General features: G+C 43.2%; 1 protein-coding gene across 1 annotated transcript in view; it reads right to left on the bottom strand.

Annotated features, from left to right (window-relative positions):
• The window catches only part of HEPHL1 (hephaestin like 1), an 84,691-nt gene that overhangs the window by 53,705 nt on the left and 10,299 nt on the right, over nt 1-20,687 (bottom strand). Inside the window, exon 2 of the mRNA XM_004585173.4 lies at nt 13,144-13,388. Coding sequence (XP_004585230.2) covers nt 13,144-13,388 — 245 coding nt within the window. The remainder of the gene's footprint in view (nt 1-13,143; nt 13,389-20,687) is intronic.

The raw sequence follows: 20,687 nt of genomic DNA, 5'->3' as shown, positions 1-20,687 counted from the left end.
AAGTACAAGAGAAAAAAAAACAAAATTAGAGACAAAAAAGAAAACATCATAAGAAACTAGTAAGATTATCTCTTCTTAAAGAATGGATCCTTTGATCATTATGTGGTGTCCTACTTCATCTCTTCTACTATTTTTTTCAGGTGAAAGTCTATATTATCTGATATAAGAAGGACTACAGCAGCTCATTTTCTTTTATATTAGCCTGGAATATCTTTTTCCATCCTCCAGTTTCAGCTTCCACATATCTTTGTTGATGAGATGTGTCTCCTGTAGGCAGCAAATAGATGGGTTTTGTTTTTTAAATCCAATCCGCTAATCTATGACATTTCATTGATGGGTTTAAGCCATTTACATTCATGGATAATATAAATAGGTGGTAATTTAGTCCTGTCATGTTAGCAATGGGTTGTTCATTGTCTGATTTAGTCTTCTTTTCTTGCTTTAATGGGATGTTCTCCATGCTTGCCCTTGGTGTTGGTGGGTGCTAGTTCTTTCTCTGTCAAGCGAACATCTTTAAGTATCATTTGTAGGGTAAGTTTGGAAGAGACATTCTTTTAACTTTTCTTTACTGTGGAAGAATTTTATTTATTTTCAAAGACAAAAGAAAGCTTTGCTGAGTACATTATTCTGGGCTGACAATTTTCCTTTTAGAATCTGAAATACACTGCTTCAGTCTCTTCTGGTCTATAGAGTTTCCTGTGAGTGGTCACTCTGAGTCTAATTGCCATTCTTCTATATGTCTATTGATTTTTTTCCTGTGCATATTCAAGAATCTTTTCCTTCTGTTCAATTGAAGAGCGCTTGATTATCATGTTGTCATGGTAAAGATCACTTTTGGTTAACCCTATTGAGTTCTGTGCAGCAATGTATTTTGTTTTCCAATGCTTTCTCCAGATTAGTGAAGTTTTCCTTCATTGTTATTTCATGAAATACATTTTTAAACCGGGCTTCTCTTTCTGTGCCTCCTGGCATTCCTATAACTTATATTTGGCCTTTTAATACTGTCTCTCTATGCCCCACATCAGGGACCTGGGATGGGTGGGAGGCTGCGTAGGCCTTCTTTTGTTTTTCACCTGACCCCAAATCCAGAGGGGAAAAACCATGATATTAGTGTGGAAACAATGGTCTTACCCACCTTCCTGTAGCCCTTGACCCTTTGTACCCTAATCAACTATATAAGATTATCAAAAAGGAATAAAATAAATCTTGAAGATGAAAAAATACATTTTAACAAAGTGTCTCTTAATTCTTGAATACCTTTTTTTTTAGCTTGACTCAATATCTCTTCAAGCTTTTGAATTTTCCTCCATTGTTGAAGAAAAAAGCTTCCAATTCTGAGATTCTTTCCTCTGTTTTGCTCTTAATATTGAGGCTTTCCACTGAGTATTTAATCAACTCCACTGTGTCCTTCATTTCTAATATATCAGCTTTTATTTGATTCATTGCTACTATTTCCTATGTGACACATTCCTTAAAATTTTGGACTCTTGTTGTTAAAAAACTTTATAACAAGTTTTTTTTAAAAATCTTATCCACCATTTCCATGTCTTCTTCAGTTGGCTCTGAGGTTGAGAAAGGCTTTTAATTCTTTGCAGGGGAGTCTTCAGTAATATTCATTGTGCCTCTGTCTCTTCTCTTCCTCTTGGTCACTGCTATTCTAATTAGTGGATTCCTTTCCTTAGGACTGGTTTCTAAACTGTGTTGCCCACTGGTATACAGGTCAATTCTACTGATCGCGTTATGTACCCAGTTCTTCATTTGCAGTCACTTGTGCCACTTCCTCCAGTGAGTTTCAGTCCCAGGTTCTTGTGCCAGGCTCTACCATGGTCTCCATAGCCCTAGATCCTACTTGCCACTTTCCACCCCCTGTGATCCTGTGCTGTGGCCGAACCATTGTCTGCATAGCCTTTCTCCCACTCCCGGTTTGAACAGTGCCCAGATTAGGGAGACCAGCTATCCTAAATCACTGGGTCGTCAGTGGTGCTGGTCTTGTTGGAACCTACCAGCCTCTAGGTCTGAAGGCTACCCAGATCTATTTTTGTTGGAACCCATAGGGTGCTAAGTCAATACTATTTTCCCTATGAGACCAGTGCTATATGATGTGCTACAAGTGAGTTCTCTCCGAGCTTAGTGCATGTGCAACTCAAAGCCCTTTCCTCAGTACACAAAATGGTACCCAGTGTGGCACTGATGGAGGTCTGGGTCTGCTGGCCATTAAGTCTTGAAGCCATCCAGACCTAGTTTGAGCGGAACCTGTAGGAAGTCAAGTCAGTGCTGTTTTCCCAGTGGGACCATGCAATGTGTTGAGCCAGACATGGGTACTTTCCAAGCTTATTGCGTGCAGCTTGCTGTTGTTCATCCAGCCCCACAGCCTTTTCCTCAGTACACAAAATGATGCCCAGTGTGCCACTGGTAAGGTTCTGAGCCATGAAATCCACCCTGTTTCTGCACCCACTTGCTTGGGCCCGGCCACCCTGCTTTTACTTGTGGTTGAATCAAGCAAATCAGCAGGAAGGGCAGTTCTATGTCTGGGTTCACTTCCTGAGCTCCCAGTGAATTCCCTTTCCCACTTGGCTGCTGGTACATCTCTGATTGTCAGTTGCAGTTGTCACTGCAATACTGCTGTGCTCTCTCCAATGCTTTCCTGTGTCTATGTGTCTCTAGGTATTCCTCTGTCATCGCCCTGTCCGCTCTTGTTTCCTATTTTCCAGGATCACAGCCTCTCTGCTTCAACCTGGCTAATGATTCTCCATCTGATTAAATGTATCCTCACCCTATTGTCATGTTTCTCAACAATCTGATTTTTCAAAGATATCCTTGTATCTCATAGACTCAAATTAGGTTGAAATTAAATGATTCAAATGTGAGCAAATATTAAGTCACATTAATGAAACATATTTTAAAGATAAATATTAATAAAGTCATATAGTACAGAATGGTCTATAAAACATGAAAATAGTACAAATGTGAAAGTAGTAATATATAACAGAAAAGTATCAAAACAGATGAAGCAAATGCTGACATAACTGGAAGCAAACGTGAAAACCTCAACAATAATTTTGGAGCTTTCAGTATTCTGTTCTCAAGACAGAAAATCAACAAGGTACTTAAAACCTAACTTAATCTTACCACTCAATTATACTTAACTGACAACCACAGAACATTTTATCCAATGACAACTGCATACCTTCTTTATAAGAGCATATGGAACATTCTTGAGGGCAGAGCATATGCAAAACATAAACAGATCTCAAAAACCTTAAAAGTATTAATATTATATGAAGTATATTTTCCAGTAGCAGTGAAATTGAATTAAAATCATCAACATGAATAAATTTTTCTACAAATATTTAGGAATCAGACAATGTAATTTTAACTAGTTCATGGTTCAAAGAGAAAATGTAAAGAAAATTGTAAAATCTTTTTGAACTGAGTTAGAGTGCAGATAAACATCAAATTTATGGGATTCAGGTATAATCGTTTTAAGTAAGAGTCTTTAACAATCTAAGTTTTAATCTTAAGACCTTATAGAAAGAGAAAAAGAAAAAACTGAAAGCAAGGAGAAAAAGAAATGATAAATAGTGAAGCAAAAATCAACAAAAGAGGAAAAAATCAGCACAAAATAGGTGAAACAAAAAGCTCATTCTTTGAAAAGATCAACAAAACTGAAGAAATATTACCTAACCTGATCAAGAAAGAGTAATCATAAAATCTATCAGAACACCAATGAGAGAAAAAAATCACTGACCATACAAATATCCAAGGATCCACAGGGCATATTAAAGCAGCTTTGCCAAAACATGGAAAAACTTATATGAAAATGACAATTTTTTGAAAGACACAAATCACAAAAATTGTATCAAGAAGAAATTTTTAAAATAGAACAGACTCCTGTAACTGATTTTAAACTGAAATAATAATTAAAAATCTTTCCCAAAAGAAAAATTCCAGGCATATATTATTTCACTTGTAAGTCTATCAATTATGGAAAGAAATAATGACAACTTTTCAAATCTTCTTTCAGAAAATAGTGAAGGGAGGGCCAGCATGGTGCAATAGCAGGTTAACCCTCTGACGGCAGCATCAGCATCCCATGTGGGCACCAGTTCACCCCATGGATGTTATTTCCATTCCAGTGCTCTGTTAATGCCCTGGGGAAGTAGCAGAGCTGACCAAAGGCCTTGGGCTCCTGCACCCAAACAGCAAAAGAAGCTTCTGGTTCCCAGCCTCAGACTAACTCAACTCAGGCCATTATGGCAACTTGTGCGAAAGAACCAGAAGATGGAAAATTTCTCTCTCTCTCTCAATTTAGCTTTCAAGTAAATTACTAAATAAATCATTTTTGAAAAAAAAAAAAATGAAGAGAAAAACTTTCTAATTCAATCTATGAGACAAGTGTTACCTTGATTTCAAAATCTGATGAAGATATCACAAAAAAGTTTAGATCCCTATTCCTCAAGAACTAGACACAAAATGTAGACACAAATGTATCAAAGCAAATCTGGTAGCATGTAAAAGGTATTGTGTATCATAACCAAATGGGATTTATTACTTGATTTCAGGATTGCAACCCGATTAATACTACATGTAAATAAAATCAAGGACAAAAAGCGCTTGATCATCTCAATGGATGTAGAAAAGCATTTTTCAAAATCTAGCACTTTTCAGATCAAAAGCTCTCAACAATAGGAGAAAATAAGCAACTTTCTCAACCTAATAACAGATTTTTTTTCCTCATTCTCCCTGTCCCTCTGTATCCTCCCTCACCAATAAATAATAAGATAAATAAAATTTAAATTCCATGTTCATTTTATGGGTTTAAAGACTTAATACTGTTGTCAGGACTGGGGACCAGCCATATCGCTTTGGGTAGCAGAATTAGTTGGCACATGGGAGATCCATTGCTGTAAGCAGGCCAGGTTGGGGAACTTCAGGAAATATCTGCTAGGCTTCAGCTGCCTCTGGTGAGTGTGAGAGTCGTGGCTAGGAGCAGAACTGCTAAGGGAACTTTGGGGACTCCCTTGCTGGGCCACTGCTGAGTGTGAGAGCTGAGACTGAGGCAAGTCAGACTGGGTGAGGTTGCTGTACTTGCTGACACACACAAGAGCCAGAATGGGTACAGGCCAGCCAGGCAAGGCTGTAGCAACAGCTGGTGGGTACCAGTACTGGACATTAGTCATGTCAGATTGGACCACAGTGTCCCCTGGCAGGTGAAAGATACAGCTCCAGAGCATGCCTGGCAGGGGAAGTGTGGGCTCTCCCCTGGCAGGATACACCCATCACTGGTGTGCATGAGAGCCAGAGGTGGGTGCAAGCCAGGCAAGACAAGGCAGCAGTATCTGTTGACATATGTGAGGGACAGGTCTGAGGGCAGCTCAGGTTGAGCTAAGTCACAGCACCTATGGGTATACTCAAGAGCTGAATGGGATACAGGCTGGGCTGATCAAGACTGAAGTACATTCTGACACATGCAAAAACCAGAGCTCGGAATAGCCCTCGTGGAGTTGTCGGGGTACTCTCCAACTGGGCAATGGTGCCCATTGGTATGTGCGAGGACCAGGTCTGAGGCAGGCAGGCTGGTTGGGCTAGGCCACAGTGCTCATTGGCTCACATGAGTTTACAGGACTACAGCAGAACTGACCAGACAGATTCAGCCACCAACACATGTTGTTGGTGCATTTGCTTGTGCAGGTGACAGAACGAACATGACCCTGCCCTGGCGGGTGCACACAAGAGTGAAGTCTGAAGTTTCCCAGGAGAGATTTCTTGGGGGACTCACCAACTAGACCGCTGGACTCAGACCCTGGACACAGGGAAAAATCATAGGAGATGTGGTCCAGCCTTGGAGTGCAGGTATCAAGATTGGGCATCCTCAGTTGCTGATACCTGTGCAGTGGACAGCATGTCCAGATACATGCGGGGGAAATGATGGTCAGCCCATCTAGACCAGCAAGAGACACAGACTACTTCATTAGAGGATGGAAAGTAGAACAAGTTGGACAATTCTCTTGGCCAAGCTTTGCAGGATGTTCCTGCATCTGTGGATGCACTAAGGCAGACTTGGTCAGCTAATGGATCTTGGAAAGATTTTTACATCCCTGGTCAGATGAAGCTGACAATGTCTCAGAACTACCAAAACCACTCAAGTAACTCTTCCCTACATCAAGTGACCATCCCCTAACCCAGGTTCTGATGTAGTTTGACAGCAAGGAGCAGTTGTCTTGCCTCTTCCCCTACGGACACAAGAGGGAAAAAACCCTAAAATATTTGTGTCACCCACCTTCCTCCATACCCAACCCTCACCATTTTAATCAGAGGCTTACACGGGCATGCATCACTCTCAATTATGTAAACAATATTTTAAAATAAAATAAAAATAAATAAATAATATAAAACAGACAATACTGTCAAAATATCAACTTATGTTTAAAACACACATAGCAATTTTCTCCTAATCAATTGATAAACTCAATACCCATCAAAATCCCAGTTGACTTCTTTGAAAAAATTTTATCTAAAATTTGCATGTAAGTGCAACATAGAATAGCCAACAATTTTTAAAGATAAGTACAAAGTTACAAGATTCATATTACATAATTTCAAAACCTAAGTCCACAGTGTAGTGTTGGTGCATCAACAAACATAGATTGATGAAACAGAATTGAGATTTCTACAATAAACCTCTTAGGTTCATGACATCCATTAGTGACAGGAATTATCATTCATTCACCCTTGATTCCTAACACCCTGAATCAATCTCTAGTGCCTAGTGAGTGCTCAATGGCAGACTCAGGAAGGAATGCAAACTCTTTTACAAATATATATTTGTGGTGAATGAAAAAGAAGCAAGGGCCCATATTAAAGACCTGACCAAGCTCTGCCCTTTCCTAAAAGCCCTCTCAGGGTCTTTGAGAGTTCGACATGACATGACCTGCTGAGATTTGCACACAGGAGAGGAGTACAAAAGAGCAAGAAGTGGTGGGGAGATCCCTGGATGGGGGAGAGAAGTGTGACAATTTGTGCGTATTCAAATTCAGCTCTTGACCACAATAATTTGGTATAAGAACTTTTCCTCTCCGGGTCTTGACTTTTAACTGTAAAATGATGGTTCATGGAGACATCAAAAGTGCTGAGAGCGGTTAACAAAGACCAGACCCTGCACCAGGCACCAGGACCAGTGACTTGCAATGTCTTGGACAATCTCTGCTCATCAGACACATACATTCTAAAGCATGAATAGACACAAAGAGGTATACTTACTGTATAAGTTTCGTTAAATGCTATTGGATAAACCAATGGATTCCCCCAGATGGCAGGGACCTCCTTAAGACCAAGTACAGAGAAGGTTTCCTGGATAAGCAGTATTTAAAGGGTTCTAAATGGATGATTTCAGGTTCTCTGAGAACCCCTTTAACCTGAATGCAAAATTTTGAGCACACACACATTTTTCATGGAGGAGGCCTACTGGCTTTCACCGGTGCTCAGAGGATTTGTGGTACACCAACGTCCAAATCAGCATCATTTACCATGGTCAAATGGGAATAATCCTAAGAATCTATCAAAATGTTAGGTAACATATGGTATATATGTAAAAGGGGATCTTTTCAGCTGTAGTAAAGAATGGCAGATGTTGCTGTAGAGATGAACCTTGAAACCACTATGCTGGGTAACATACATCAGACACAAGGCAACCAATAATATATGATCACAGCTATATGGAGTACCTACAATATGCAAGTTCAGGGACACAGAGAAAGTAGAATAAAGGTTAGCAAAGGCTGAGGGGAAGGCAGCACTGCTGTCTAATGGATACAGGATTTCTGGAGATGAATAATTCTGCTGATAATTGCAGGCTATCGTGAACGCACTTAACGCCACTAGGTTGTACACTGGATTATTGTTCAAATGGTAACTTTCATGTTATATCTATCTTGCCATGAATTTTTAAAAAGGACATGGCCCTGTAAAGTTTTGTAAAACTTTGTTTTCTATCTTTGTTAAACCAACAGTAACAGGGTCAGTGTTGTGGCTTAGTGGATTAAAGCCACCACCAGCAACACCAGCACCCCATTTGGGCATGGTTTGAGTACCAGCTGCTCCACTTCCAATCCAGCTCCATGCTAATGTGCCTAGGAAAGCAGCAGAAAATGGCCCAAGTCTTTGAGCCACTGCCAATCATGTGAAAAAACCAGAAGCTCCTGGCTTCTGACTTTGGAACAGTTCAGAGCTGAACTGTGACCAACTGGGGAGTGAACCAGCAGGTGGGAGAGCGCTCTTGCTCTGTCTTTCCCTTTCTTTTTGTAAGCTTGTCCTTAATATAAGTAAATCTTATAAAGAAAACAGAAGTTTCAAATGTTATAGTACTAGACTTTTAAATTTTAATGTAACCACAAATTATTAAAATTATTATTTATAGCTGTCATCCATACTCACTCTAAACTAGGGTCTTTTTGCTTTTCACTTGCAAAACTTCTTATTCATTTGGTGAATAATTAAGCCTTTTTTACATTAAAATAAATTTAAAATATGTAATCTCAAAAACAAAAAACAGGAAGAAACAGAGAGAGGGGAGGAAAATGTGAATATCATTATATTCTTGTAATTATTTCTTTGAGTTATATTCAATCTGTTAAAAATTAATTAAAATTTAAAATAAGTAGATAAAAGGAAATAAAAGCAAAAAAAAAAAAAGAACCAACAGCCTGAATGGTTATTCTGAAAACCGTCAGCTCTTTCACAGTATGCTTTCCAGAAACATAAGCAGTGATGATGAATACAAAAATTAAACAATTTTAGACAGCCCTATTGTATCCTTATTTTAAAACACAGGCTCAATTATTTTGGTAAATCTTCACTTTATATCTGCAGTAGAAGCAAGACTTTTACAAAACCATAATAAGGAAAATTGCATCAATTGTGATGCCTTTTGTTTGTAAAATTTCTCCTTAAAGTTTCCCTGGCACAATTTTATGTGTGTATCCTCAGTAAATAAGAATTACCAAATCTTAGCTGCACATGAGTTTAGAGGGAAGATACAAGAACAAGAGAAAACTCAATTCTTTGTTCTCATCAGAGTTCTTTTTTTTTTCTAATTTGATTTTATTATATTTTTGACAATCTTTACATAGTTAATTAGGGGAAAAGGTTCAAGGGCTATAGGGAAGGGGTAAGACTATTATTTCCATATTGTTTCCTTCATGTATCTGAGGTAAAGGGGGATACTGAGGAAGAAGCCCCACCCAGTTTCCCACCCACCCTAAGTCCCGGATGTGGAGCATGCTCTGAGATACTTGCTCAAGTGAGTTTGAGAGTTCACCAGTTATGAATCGCTGCCAATCTCACCACTCCAGGCATGATGAGATCATTGAAGAATCTACTGATTGACATAGTCCATCATAGAGTCTCCGTTTGCCCAGTATTTTGCTGCCAACATATAGCTGAGGTGGTTGATTGACTTGTTCTGTCCTCTGTCTTTTCATGGTTAGGGTTCTGAATCCAGCATTTCGATTGGGGAGATCCCCAAAGAAACTTTGAGGTATTCCCAGACCAGATTCTTGTGTGTTCTAGCAAGCACAGGGCCCGGCACAGTCCATAGTCCTGATCAGCTGGTGATTGCAATTGCTGGATTGGTTCTGTTTTCGGTCCCAACTTGCACTGGAACCAATGGGTGTTGCAGTTCAGCCTGATTCTGCCCAGCACACATATAAGCCCTCACATAAGCCAGTGGGAGCTGCAGCCTAGTCAGAGCAACCCACAATAACCCCCACCAGGCCCACCCCCTACCCTGGTTTGCCAATATGTGTAGCAGACTAGTCCAGTCTGTCCCACATCCCATTTGGCTCTCGTACATGTTGGTGGGTATTGAAGCTTAGTTCTATCTAACCAGCTCCACTATCCAGCCCTCACAGATGTTGTTGAGTGCCTCTCTGTCTAGCCACCCCAGCCCCCATCCTAGTTTTCATGCCCTCTCGTGGGAGTGGTAACCCAAGAGGGAGGAGCCCACTATTTCCCTCCCAGGTTGCTCTCACTCCCGGATTATGCACTCTCTAGGTGGTTCTGTGGTTTGACTTGACAGAATTAGTCCCCAGTGCCAGCTTCTGCCAGCTGATGCTGCGGCTAAGCCCAACCAACCCTTGCCCACTATACTTTTGTTTGCACCAGTGGGAACAATCAGCCCAGCCTGGCTTTTCCCTGATCTAGTCCATATGAGGCGCACAGGTGTTGTATCCCTGCCTAGTCTAGTATGCCCCCATCCCAGCCCAAGCTCTCCAGTGGGAGTAACTGTCTGGCAAGGGGACTCCACCTTATTCCTCCCACCGGCTCTGTCCCCCTCCCTTCCTGGTTCTCACGTGTGCTGGTTGGGCGCTGTAGTCACATCCGGTACAGGCAACCATGCCCTGGCATTCTGTAATGTGCACAGGTTTTTGTTGCAACCAAACCCAGCTCAACCCACACTCTGTTCTGGTGCTCAGATTTGCCAGTGGATGACGTGGACTGATTCAGCCTGCTCTGCCCACGACCCATGCCAAATGTATGCCAGTGGGAAACTTTCCATGGCCTATTCTGGGCTGTTTCCTATCATGCTTCTTGCGCTTACCTGCAGGGACTGTGTCCTGCCAGAGGAGTTGCCCAGGCTCCTCCATCAGAACCCCTCCCAATGCCAGAGTTTGCGCATACCAGGGGGTCCATGAGCCAGACCTTCTCAGTCCACCTCTTGTCCTAGCAGGAACAGTGGCTTTTCTTGGCTGGCTTTCAACCCAATTTGGCTGTTGCTGTTGGATGTTTCAGCCCAGCTACGGTTCGTCCATACCTACATACGGCTCACATATGGCTCAGTAGGGGTTGAGACCTTGCCTATTCCATCCCACCTCTACCCTGGTCCTCCAGGACACCAGACAGTGTTGGGGTCTGACCTGGCCTGGTGTATCCAGTCCCAGTCCACACCTGTGCCAAGGGAGACTACAACCGTTTCTTGATCAGAACGCAGCCCCCATTCCAGCCCACACACCCATTGATGGGAACCTCAACCCAGTTAGGGTGTCCCCTTAGCTCCCCAACTGGGTCTGTTCCCAGCCATAGATCACGCGCATGCCAATGGTTGCTCTGACTCAGCTTGGCTCAGCCCCTCACCTGTCCCAGCCTCTGCCTTAGACACTGTGGCTTAGCGTCCCTGGCAAACGTCGACCAGTAGGTGCAACAACCTAGCTCGGCATGACCTGTGCTCCAGCTGGTTTCTATTTTTGCTTGTGGGCTAAGGTTTGTTCAGTCCTGCCCAGTACACCCCGTTCCATTACCAATTCACACATTATCCAGCTGTTGGAGCTACTTTGCCCACTTTGTCCTACTCCCAGGTCTGGACTACATGTTCACCAGCAGGAGCTATGACTCTCCAGGGGCATTTCCCAAGTTCCTCCACTTGATCCCCTCCCAGACCCAGTTCTCATACATGCCAGTGGGTTTTACCAGTGCCCGGCTCAGTCTGGCCTTCCATTTGGCCATGTATGAGCTGGTGAATGTTGCAGCCCGGCCCACCCCACACCCTATTCAGGATGTACATTTGGGTGCTGCTGCCTTGACCAGTCCAGACTGTTGCGTGTTCGTTTACCTGTGATTGATGGCAGGCTCCTTGGTCACACCTAGCTTAGTCCATCACCACCCAAACTCTTGAGCTAACCAGTGGGAGTAGAATTTCCACAGGTTGTGGCTCACACATCCCCCACAGAATCTACCCTCGGATATGGTTCTCGAGTGCTAGCTAATGTCATGGCCCTGCCTAATGTGACCTGTCTGCTGATCCATCATCATGTCAGGTAATAGGATATCCCGCTGGACAAACCCGGAGCCTTAGCTTTTGCATGAACTGGTGTTCGGTGTTCAGCATTGTTAAGTGATTACAAGTTCTTCAAAGGAAGAGTTATTGTCATTGTGAATCTTTAGGTTTGACTCACATCCCAGAAGCACAGTGGGTTCAACCTGGAGCTACCTAAGCAGTGATTCAAACAACCAACACCCCAGAACTGCCCAGCCAGAAGGCCAGCAGGTGGAGCCTGGCACCAAATGGCACGCAAACTGCCCGGGGATAGCTCACCACGTGCACATGGTGGCTGGCGTGTGGGATCCAGGCATGAGACGCCCCGTCCTGAGGTCCACCAGCAGCCGGGAGGCTGCTGGAAGTTTAAACCCCCAGGCCCAAGGTCGCGCCCCTCCCCAATCCCATTCACTGCCCAATGAGGGCGGTGGGTGGGCCCCGGACCTACCCAGTCATGGAGACTTCCCCCCTCGGTATCACCAGAGTTCTGTATTCTGACTGCTCTACACATCTGGCTAAAACTACTGTCAAGCTAGTTTGGCTGCCTTGAGACATTTGTTAAGACTCAGAAGCTCATCTTTGATGATAATAAGGTGCATTGCAGCAAAGCTGGTGGTACAGTGCTGCCACATTCCCCAGAGGCAAGGCATAGCAGGTGTAGCACCACTCAAACCCTTTTACCTGCTCAGGAGCAAGAATGCTACCCTGTTGATGACAATGTGTACCTCACTCGTTCTTTTTTTAAGGCGGAAGGAAAGGGATCGAGAGGGAGGAATAGTGTGCACTGCTAGGTTATTAGTAACACATTGTTGTTAATTTAGCTGTTGGTCATGAGTGTGATTAGATGACCCCAAAAACCTCATCTGTCTGTACAGAGTGTACATTTCTTGCTATATACACAGTATTTCAATAGGGCTACTTCAAAACACCAAATACAGCAGCCTGGAGCAGGGAGGTGAGGATCCCCTTGTACTGAGTTAACCCTACCCAAGGCAAGCCCAGGATGATTGGAGACAGGTACATACTGCTCTCCACTCAATTGGCTACTAGGACAGCATGACAGAGTTACCAGGGCAAAAGTTAATGGGTGTGTGGTAGGAGAGGTTCCAAGGGAACAGCACCCAGCCCAGTGTCAACATGGCGGGAACAAAGATGGAAGGAAGGAAATAAGGGAAGAAAAAAGGAAGAGGAGAAAGAAGAGAGACACGAGTGTAGAGAGAAGATGAAAACACAACATGTAAAATCATATGGTCTTACAGTCCCTGATTATGTAACTGGCAGTAACTTTACTCATAAGACAGAGAAGATACCAATGGCATAGGATTGATATTTACCTTCCGAATCTTTGTTGTAGAAAACGCCATGTGGATGCAATGAGTAAGGTCGGGAAGCAAAGTTCCGTAAATGAATGACAATCACATCACCTACTTCAGCCCTCAGGATGGGGCCCAGGAATCCAAGCCACGGGGGTTTGGGAATCTCTGTGGAGTAGGTTCCATCTGTGAAGTGTCTGTAGACAGCCTTTTTGTAAATGCCGCCTATCCTGTTGGGCCCTCTTTCAAGAAATAAGGTTGCAAGTCTAAAAGCAAAAAGGAAAATATTTTATAATTGAAATTAAAGGATAAATCCTAATAGCTAGCCAAAAGTTCACAAAGTACTTTGCGTATATAAATTCTCATGTGGTGTTCACCAAAACCTGTAGCCTCTGTAGGGCTGACAAGGCTACCTTCAATTTACCACCTTGGAAACAAGAATCAGCAAGTGCCAAACCAAAAGACACAAGTGAGTTCACAGCCAAACTAAAACAAAACCAAAGAACTCTAACGTCATGCTGCCTATTTGCCCCTTTTCATTCAATACAGCCCATTCACTTTTTCATTGAACTTACTGAACGTCTACCATATTTCTACCCCTCTGCCACATGCTACGGAGGGATACAAAAGAATTATCATCTAACAATGAAAGAACTAAGTACCTGAGCAGCAAATATGAGCAAATGTTAACTGAGCAACTTATGTAAAAATAGCTTAAAAAGTTCACAGAAAAAAAAATGGGTTTGAATGGAAAGTTCATTTTGATGCAAAAAAAACCTCTGTAAACAATGCAAAGTTTCTTTGCATAGCATGCATCTTCCATGAACTTTTTGAAGATCCTCTTATACAACAGATATAGGCTCAACTTTTCCATGAATATGGCAGTTAAAAGATGGGAACTACTGCTATGATAAGACAAGGTCAGAAAAACACACCCAAGGGAGGCAGGTGTGGGTAACAAAGGGAGAATAAGGGATGAGGCATGAACAATGAGGAGGAAGAACTGCACGTGGCACAGGAAAGTGGAGTATAAGCTCGGCTCAGGTCTGAGAGGCTGTGAAGTGGGAAATGCAGCTACATGTAGATTCTGAGGGACTCACAGAAATTTTCATAGTAGGTGACATGATGCTTAGTGCTTATGGACAGTCTGCAGCCATGATGTGCAAGTTTTAAAGGGGTCAGGCAAAGGGGAGAGCCAAGAGAATGGGGAGACTGAGGAGATCAGAGCAGATGATACAAGAAGCAGAAAGGGCTGGACTGCAACACCCACTGGTTCCAGTGCAAGTTGGGACTGAAACCAGAACCAACCTAGCCATTGCAACCATCAGCTGATCAGGGCTGACTGTGCCGGGCCCTGTGCTTGCTAGAACATACAAGAATCTGGTCTGGGAATACCTCAAAGTTTCTTTGGGGATCTCCCCAATCAAAATGCTGGACTCAGAACCTAGCCAAGAAAAGACAGAAGAAAGAACAAGTCAGTCAACCACCTCAGCTATATGTTGGCAGCGAAATACTGGGCAAATGAAGACTCTAACAATCAGTGGATTCTTCAACGACCTCACCGAGCTTGGAGTGGTGAAAATGGCAGCGATTCATAACTGGTGAACTATTAAAACCACTTGAGCAAGTATCTCAGAGCATGCCCCACATCCGGGACTTGGGGTGGGTGGGAAACTAAACTGGGTGGGGCTTCTTCCTCAATATCCCCCTTTACCTCAGATACATGAAGGAAACAATATGGACATAATAGTCTTACCCACTTCCCTATAGCCCCTGAACCTTTTTACTGTAACTAACTATGTAAAGATTGTCAACAATATAAATAAAAAATTAAAAAAAAAAAAGAAGCAGAAAGGGATGGCTGTGGGGAAAGTGGTCAGGATTCTGAGATGTTATATGATCTGGTGTCCTGCTGAGGTCTCAGAATAAGAGGAAGTCTCAGTCCATCGGGTCTGGGAGTTTGACACTAAAATAGCACTGGAGAAGCCACTTCAGAATGACCATGACATCCCTATGGAGCTAAAGACCCTTCCCCATTCCCAGCATATGTTCTAGTACAGAACTTCAAGTCTAGCTCAAGTCCTAGAAGTACCGACTTCCAGGTGCACCTGCGCATGCACGTGTTCCCTCTCTGTCATTCAACAGGTAGTAGTTATGTCAAGCCCTGTACTCGGTACTAGCAACACAAATGAGACAAAGTCCCTATCTTGAAGGAGCTCCCATGCTGGAAGGGAAAGCTATTAGAACACATAGCTGAAAGACAGGCCAGGGGAGGCTTCCTAGAAAAAACAAATGCCTGAATAGTCTCCCAAAGAACAGATATCTGTTAAGCAAAGAAGATGGACCAGGCTTATGTGATAAAGCGTTTGGGGTCTGGCAAGGTAGCCCTCAACACTCATTTATCTAAAAGCATACCTCGCCCTTATTCTCAGAGTTTACAATGGGGGCCACTGCCCCAGCTCCAGTGGTGGAACATGGAACTCACCCAAGCTGTGAGCATGTCAGGTCCCCTCAGTACACTGAATACAAGGTGGGAGTTGTGACCCACACTTGCCCTAGATCACAGGGGTTAGTTCAGGAATAGCCGCAGCGGGCCTGGCATGGTAGCCTAGTGGCTGGCGTCCTCATCTTGCACGCTCCAGGATCCCATATGGGTACTGGTTCTAATCCCAGTGGCCTTGCTTCCCATCCAGCTCCCTGCTTGTGGCCTGGGAAGGCAGTGGAGGACAGCCTAAGGCTTTAGGACCCTGCACCTGAGTGGAAGGCCCAAATGAGGCTCCTGGCTTCGGATCAGCTCAGCTCTGGCCACTGCAGCCACTTGGGGATTGAATCATCGGACAGAAGATCTTCCTATCCGTCTGTCTGTCTGCCTCTCTCTGTCTCTCTCTGTATATATCTGACTTTCCAATAAAAATAAATAAATAAATCTTAAGAAAAAATTAGCCATAGTATGCTGAGGAGGAACCTGAAACCACAGTATGGAGGAACCTGAAACTTAGGATCAATGTCTCCCAATTCTGCACTAACTGAGTATATTTTTGCTTGCTTCCTTAAGGCTACAAAGGGTAGTTTAGGCTCAAAAACTAAAAATACTTTCAAATATCTGGACATCGATGGCTCTAGTGGAAATACCTCAGCAGTGTCTAACACGAGGCTCTCCAGCAGTCTCAGCTATGAATGGTGGTTTGGTCCCTATGCAGACTCCTCAGGATGACAGAGCTAGAGACAGCAAGCCCCCCAAATAAGAGAAGAACCACATGGGCAGGCAGAGGAACCAGCACCCAAGTCAAGCCAGGAAGAAAGCCCTAAAATAGGGAAAATTCTCAGTTGCAGCAAGGAGCTCCAGCTTTCATTCCTGCCTCATTTCCTCCCTCTTCTCCCCAACTCGCAGATCTTCAAGTTTCTCCCAAATAAGAAGACATCTTGTCTTTTAAACTGTCCTGAAATTCTACATTTTTGTTTTTCTGGGCCTCAGGGGTCTCCCTCATTCCACAACCAGCCAATTATCCTTCAAGTTTGGTTCCATTTCTTCCTCCTTTCTTCCTCTCTACACATACAATGCTCTGTTCATTCACTATTTATACACTAGTGATGGCACTTGTCAAATTATGTTCTATTTTCTTTTTTTTTTTTTTTTTTATTTACTTTAGGGGACCCAGTACAGTAACCTAGTGGTTAAAGTCCTCACCTTGAACGCGCCAGAATCCCATATGGGCGCCAGTTCAAGTCCTGGCAGCTGCTCCACTTCCCAAAAAGCTCCCTGCTTATGGTCAGGGAAAGCAGTAGAGGATGGCCCAAAGCCTTGGGACCCTGCGCCCGCATGGGAGACCCAGAAAGAAGCTGGCTTCGGATCTGCTCAACTCTGGCTGTTGCAGCCACCTGGGGAATGAATCAGCACAGAGAAGATCTTTCTCTCTGTCTTTCCATCTCTCTCTGTACATCTGCCATTCCGGTAAAAATAAATAAATATTTTCAGGTCCTGAGGGGAATCAAGATGACAGAATGTGGTATGGACATATTTAAACAGATGGAAAAACATTCGCCAGGGTGAAGCAGAAAGGGCACATTCCAGGAAGAAGGAGAGCACAGACAAAAGGCAGAAAGGCAGAAAGGCACCTGGAGATTGATGGACACAGGAAATCAGCTGACACAAAAGCGTGGTGATGCAGTGACCAGATACCCCAGTAGCACTCACCAAGCAGCAATCTGAATCCACCAGTGGCTGGCTGGAGCTCCACCAGCAACCAGGTGGAAGGGGAGTTCTCTGGAAGCTCAGGAGGTGAATCCAGATAAAGAACAGCCCATCTTGCTGGTCTGTTTGATTCAACCAGGAGCAGAAACATAGCAGCAGATCCGAAACTGGTGGTGCAGGAACAGGATGGACTTCACAGCCCAGACTCCATCAAGGCTACATAGCATTCCATTTTGCATAGGGAAGAAAAAGCTATGAGACAGGACTGTACAGGCACTAGGATAGGAGCAAACTCATTTCTGGCTCAGTATTTCACCAAGGTGGCATCCTATGGGTTCCACCCAAAATGGGTCTAGGTATCCCCCTGACCTAATGGTCAGCAGATCAAGAACTCCACTGGTTACACATCAAGCACCATTTTGTACAGGGGGCAAAGACTTTGGAAACGGCAGGGACAACAGTGAGTTGCACATGCACTGAGCTAGGAGCAAACTCGCTTCCAGCTCAGTGCATTGCACTGGTCCCACATTGAAAATAATACTGACTTTGGCATCTCACAACTCAAAACAGTTGCATGTGAACCTCAGATCTAATGGCAAGCAGGCTCCAGCATGATCAGCACCACCAACAACATCGATACTTAGGACACCTGGTATCTCCCTAATCCCGGAAACTGCTCAAATTAGAAGTGGGAGAAAGTTTGTGCAGACGATGCTGCTGACTCGGCATGGGACCACAGGAGGTGCAGACTGGTGAGCCAGGAGCTGGGGCTATGGAGACCGTGGTGGAAATCTAACATGAGAGCCTAGATCTGAAACTCACTGGAGGGAGTGCCACAAGCAATTGCAAACAACCAGGTACCAAAATTCAATTGTAGATCTGTGGGAGAAACAGCTTAGAAACCTGCTCCAAACAGAAGAATCTGATAACCAGAAGTACAATAACCAACAGCAAAAGAAGAGATAGAGGTGCAATCAATATTACTGAAGACTCCCCTGCAAAGGAGCAAAAGTCTTCGCCAGTCTCAGAGTTAACTGCGGAATACACCAAGCAAATGGGGGAATATAGAATTCAGAAAACTCCTTAGAAAGCTTCTTATCAACAATGAGAAGCACATACCGGAGTTCAAGGAATTTAAGCAGTACATCAATAGGAAATAGAAATACTGAAACAAAATCAAGCAGAATTATTGGAAGTGAAGGAGACAATAGAGCAAATTAAAAATTCAATGGAGGGCCCGGCACAGTGGCCTGGTGGCTAAAGTCCTTGCCTTGAAAGCCCCGGGGTTCCCACATGGGCGCCGGTTCTAATCCCAGCACCTCCACTTCCCATCCAGCTCCCTGTTTGTGGCCTGGGGAAGCAGTCAAGGACAGCCCAAAGCCTTGGGATCCTGCACCCACTTGGGAGACCCGGGAGAGGTTCCTGGTTCCCGGCTTCAGGTCGGCACAGCACCAGCCGTTGCACTCACTTGGGGAGTGAATCATCAGACGGAAGATCTTCCTCTCTGTCTCTCCTCCTCTCTGTATATCTGACTTTGTAATAAGAATAAATAAATCTTTAAAAAAAATTCTTTGTGATACAGTAGCTTCATTTTCTTCATGAAGGTTCTTGATTTTCTATTTCTTCAGTGACACATCAGTCATTTAGTAGCGTGTTATTTAACTTCATTGCATTGTAAATTTCTATTCTTCCTGTTGTTGATTTTTGTTTTGTGGCTTTTCATTTAAGGAGATGTATAGTGACTGTGTAATGGAGACTGTCATATCCAGATTGAGGATACAATGTAGTAGGCATCTCTACTTCCAGATCAAAGATGGACTCCCAATGAAACTATTAAATATATGTTGACAATAGGATGTTGGACTCTGCCATTGTCCATGCCTGCAATGATGGAATTATGGCCATTTATAAAGAACTATACTATAATAATAATATAGAGGAACCCAGTGCAGAAGTTTTTGCAGAGGGGGAAAGGGAAATCCCAGGGCCTATGGAACCATATCATAAAATGGTAATAATAATAGAGAAATATGCAATTTAAAAATAAATAAGTCTTTTAAAAATTATTTTTTATAAAGACAAAATTAGAGGAAAGAGAGAGAAAGACTGAAAGAAAGAAAAAAGAAAGAGAGAAATTATTCTGGTTCATTCCCTAAATGGCTGCAATGGTCAGAACTGAGCAGATCTGAAACTGGGAGCCAGGAGCCTACTCCTGATTTCCTGCCTAGGTACAGGGTCTATTTTCCAAGGCACATTAGCAGGAAGCTGGAGCAGCCAGGGCTCGAATCAGCACCAAAATGGGTTTGGATGTCACAGGGGGAAGCTTAACTTACCGTGTTACAGCACTGACTCCCCTAAAAGCGTGTTTTGTTTTCTATAAACATATATGAAATTCTATACAACACATGTCTATCTCTGGTTTGTGGGGTTACTGAAGACCAAAACTCTTCAAACCTCTCTTTTATTCTAAAGCATGGCATAATTTCCTCTTATGCAACTCCTAATTTCCTATTTCAAATTTCCTAAAAGTTCCAAGTTGCTAAATGGCTATGGAATCTCTCAAAACAAATGAATTTGAATTTGTGAGTTAAAATGAAGATAGGTTTTGCAAACTATATTGACTGGGAAGAGCATACTGCCATTCTTGACTTTATCATCTAAGCCCAGGATGGCAAATAGATTTTATCTTGTCTATCAAATCTGACTGATCCATAATGGCTGTCAAGATAGAGTTCAATCAGACAGGAAGAATGCCTTGACCCGCACACAGTGTCTGCTAGATATGGGAGTGTGGCTAGACATATTTGGCAAGCACTTGCTCTCCTTGCTCTACATAGATGGCATGCAACTCCAGGATCTTTGGGTGTGGCCCTCTCCACAACTGGATGATGTAAGATCTTACTACCGCCAGAATACACAGAGTTGTTTTCCCATGGTGGTAATGATTAGGGAAGAATCCACCCATGTTCCTTCATATATAAGGCATTCATCTGATTATGCCTGGGCCCAGGGTAAAATCTGTGGTTATCATATCCTGCTGGAATCTTTTAGAAATCTAACAACATGACTTTGTGAGCTTCTTTTTCTGGGCTTACCTTAGGGAAAATTTTCTTTCTCCCAGGATCCTACTGACAAGTATGGTTTACAGCCATTTTGCCTTCTTCAAATTGCTAAACTGAAACTCACTACACAGCAAAATGTAAAAGGAAAGGAATTAAAGACACCATATTAAGTTCTTAAAGTTCTGCTGAAATGTTCTCCGACTGGCCAAGGGATGTAGCTTAAACACCTAACAAGATCAGGAGCCCAGTTGAACCATTAGTAATAGAACTGCTTTTAATGAAGGTGACCTTGACCCAGAGGCTGGAGAACC

Source organism: Ochotona princeps, chromosome 4 (genome assembly GCF_030435755.1).
Source record: "Ochotona princeps isolate mOchPri1 chromosome 4, mOchPri1.hap1, whole genome shotgun sequence".
In the NCBI taxonomy this organism is placed as follows: Eukaryota; Metazoa; Chordata; class Mammalia; order Lagomorpha; family Ochotonidae; genus Ochotona; species Ochotona princeps.
This window is presented reverse-complemented; position numbering and strand designations above follow the sequence as displayed.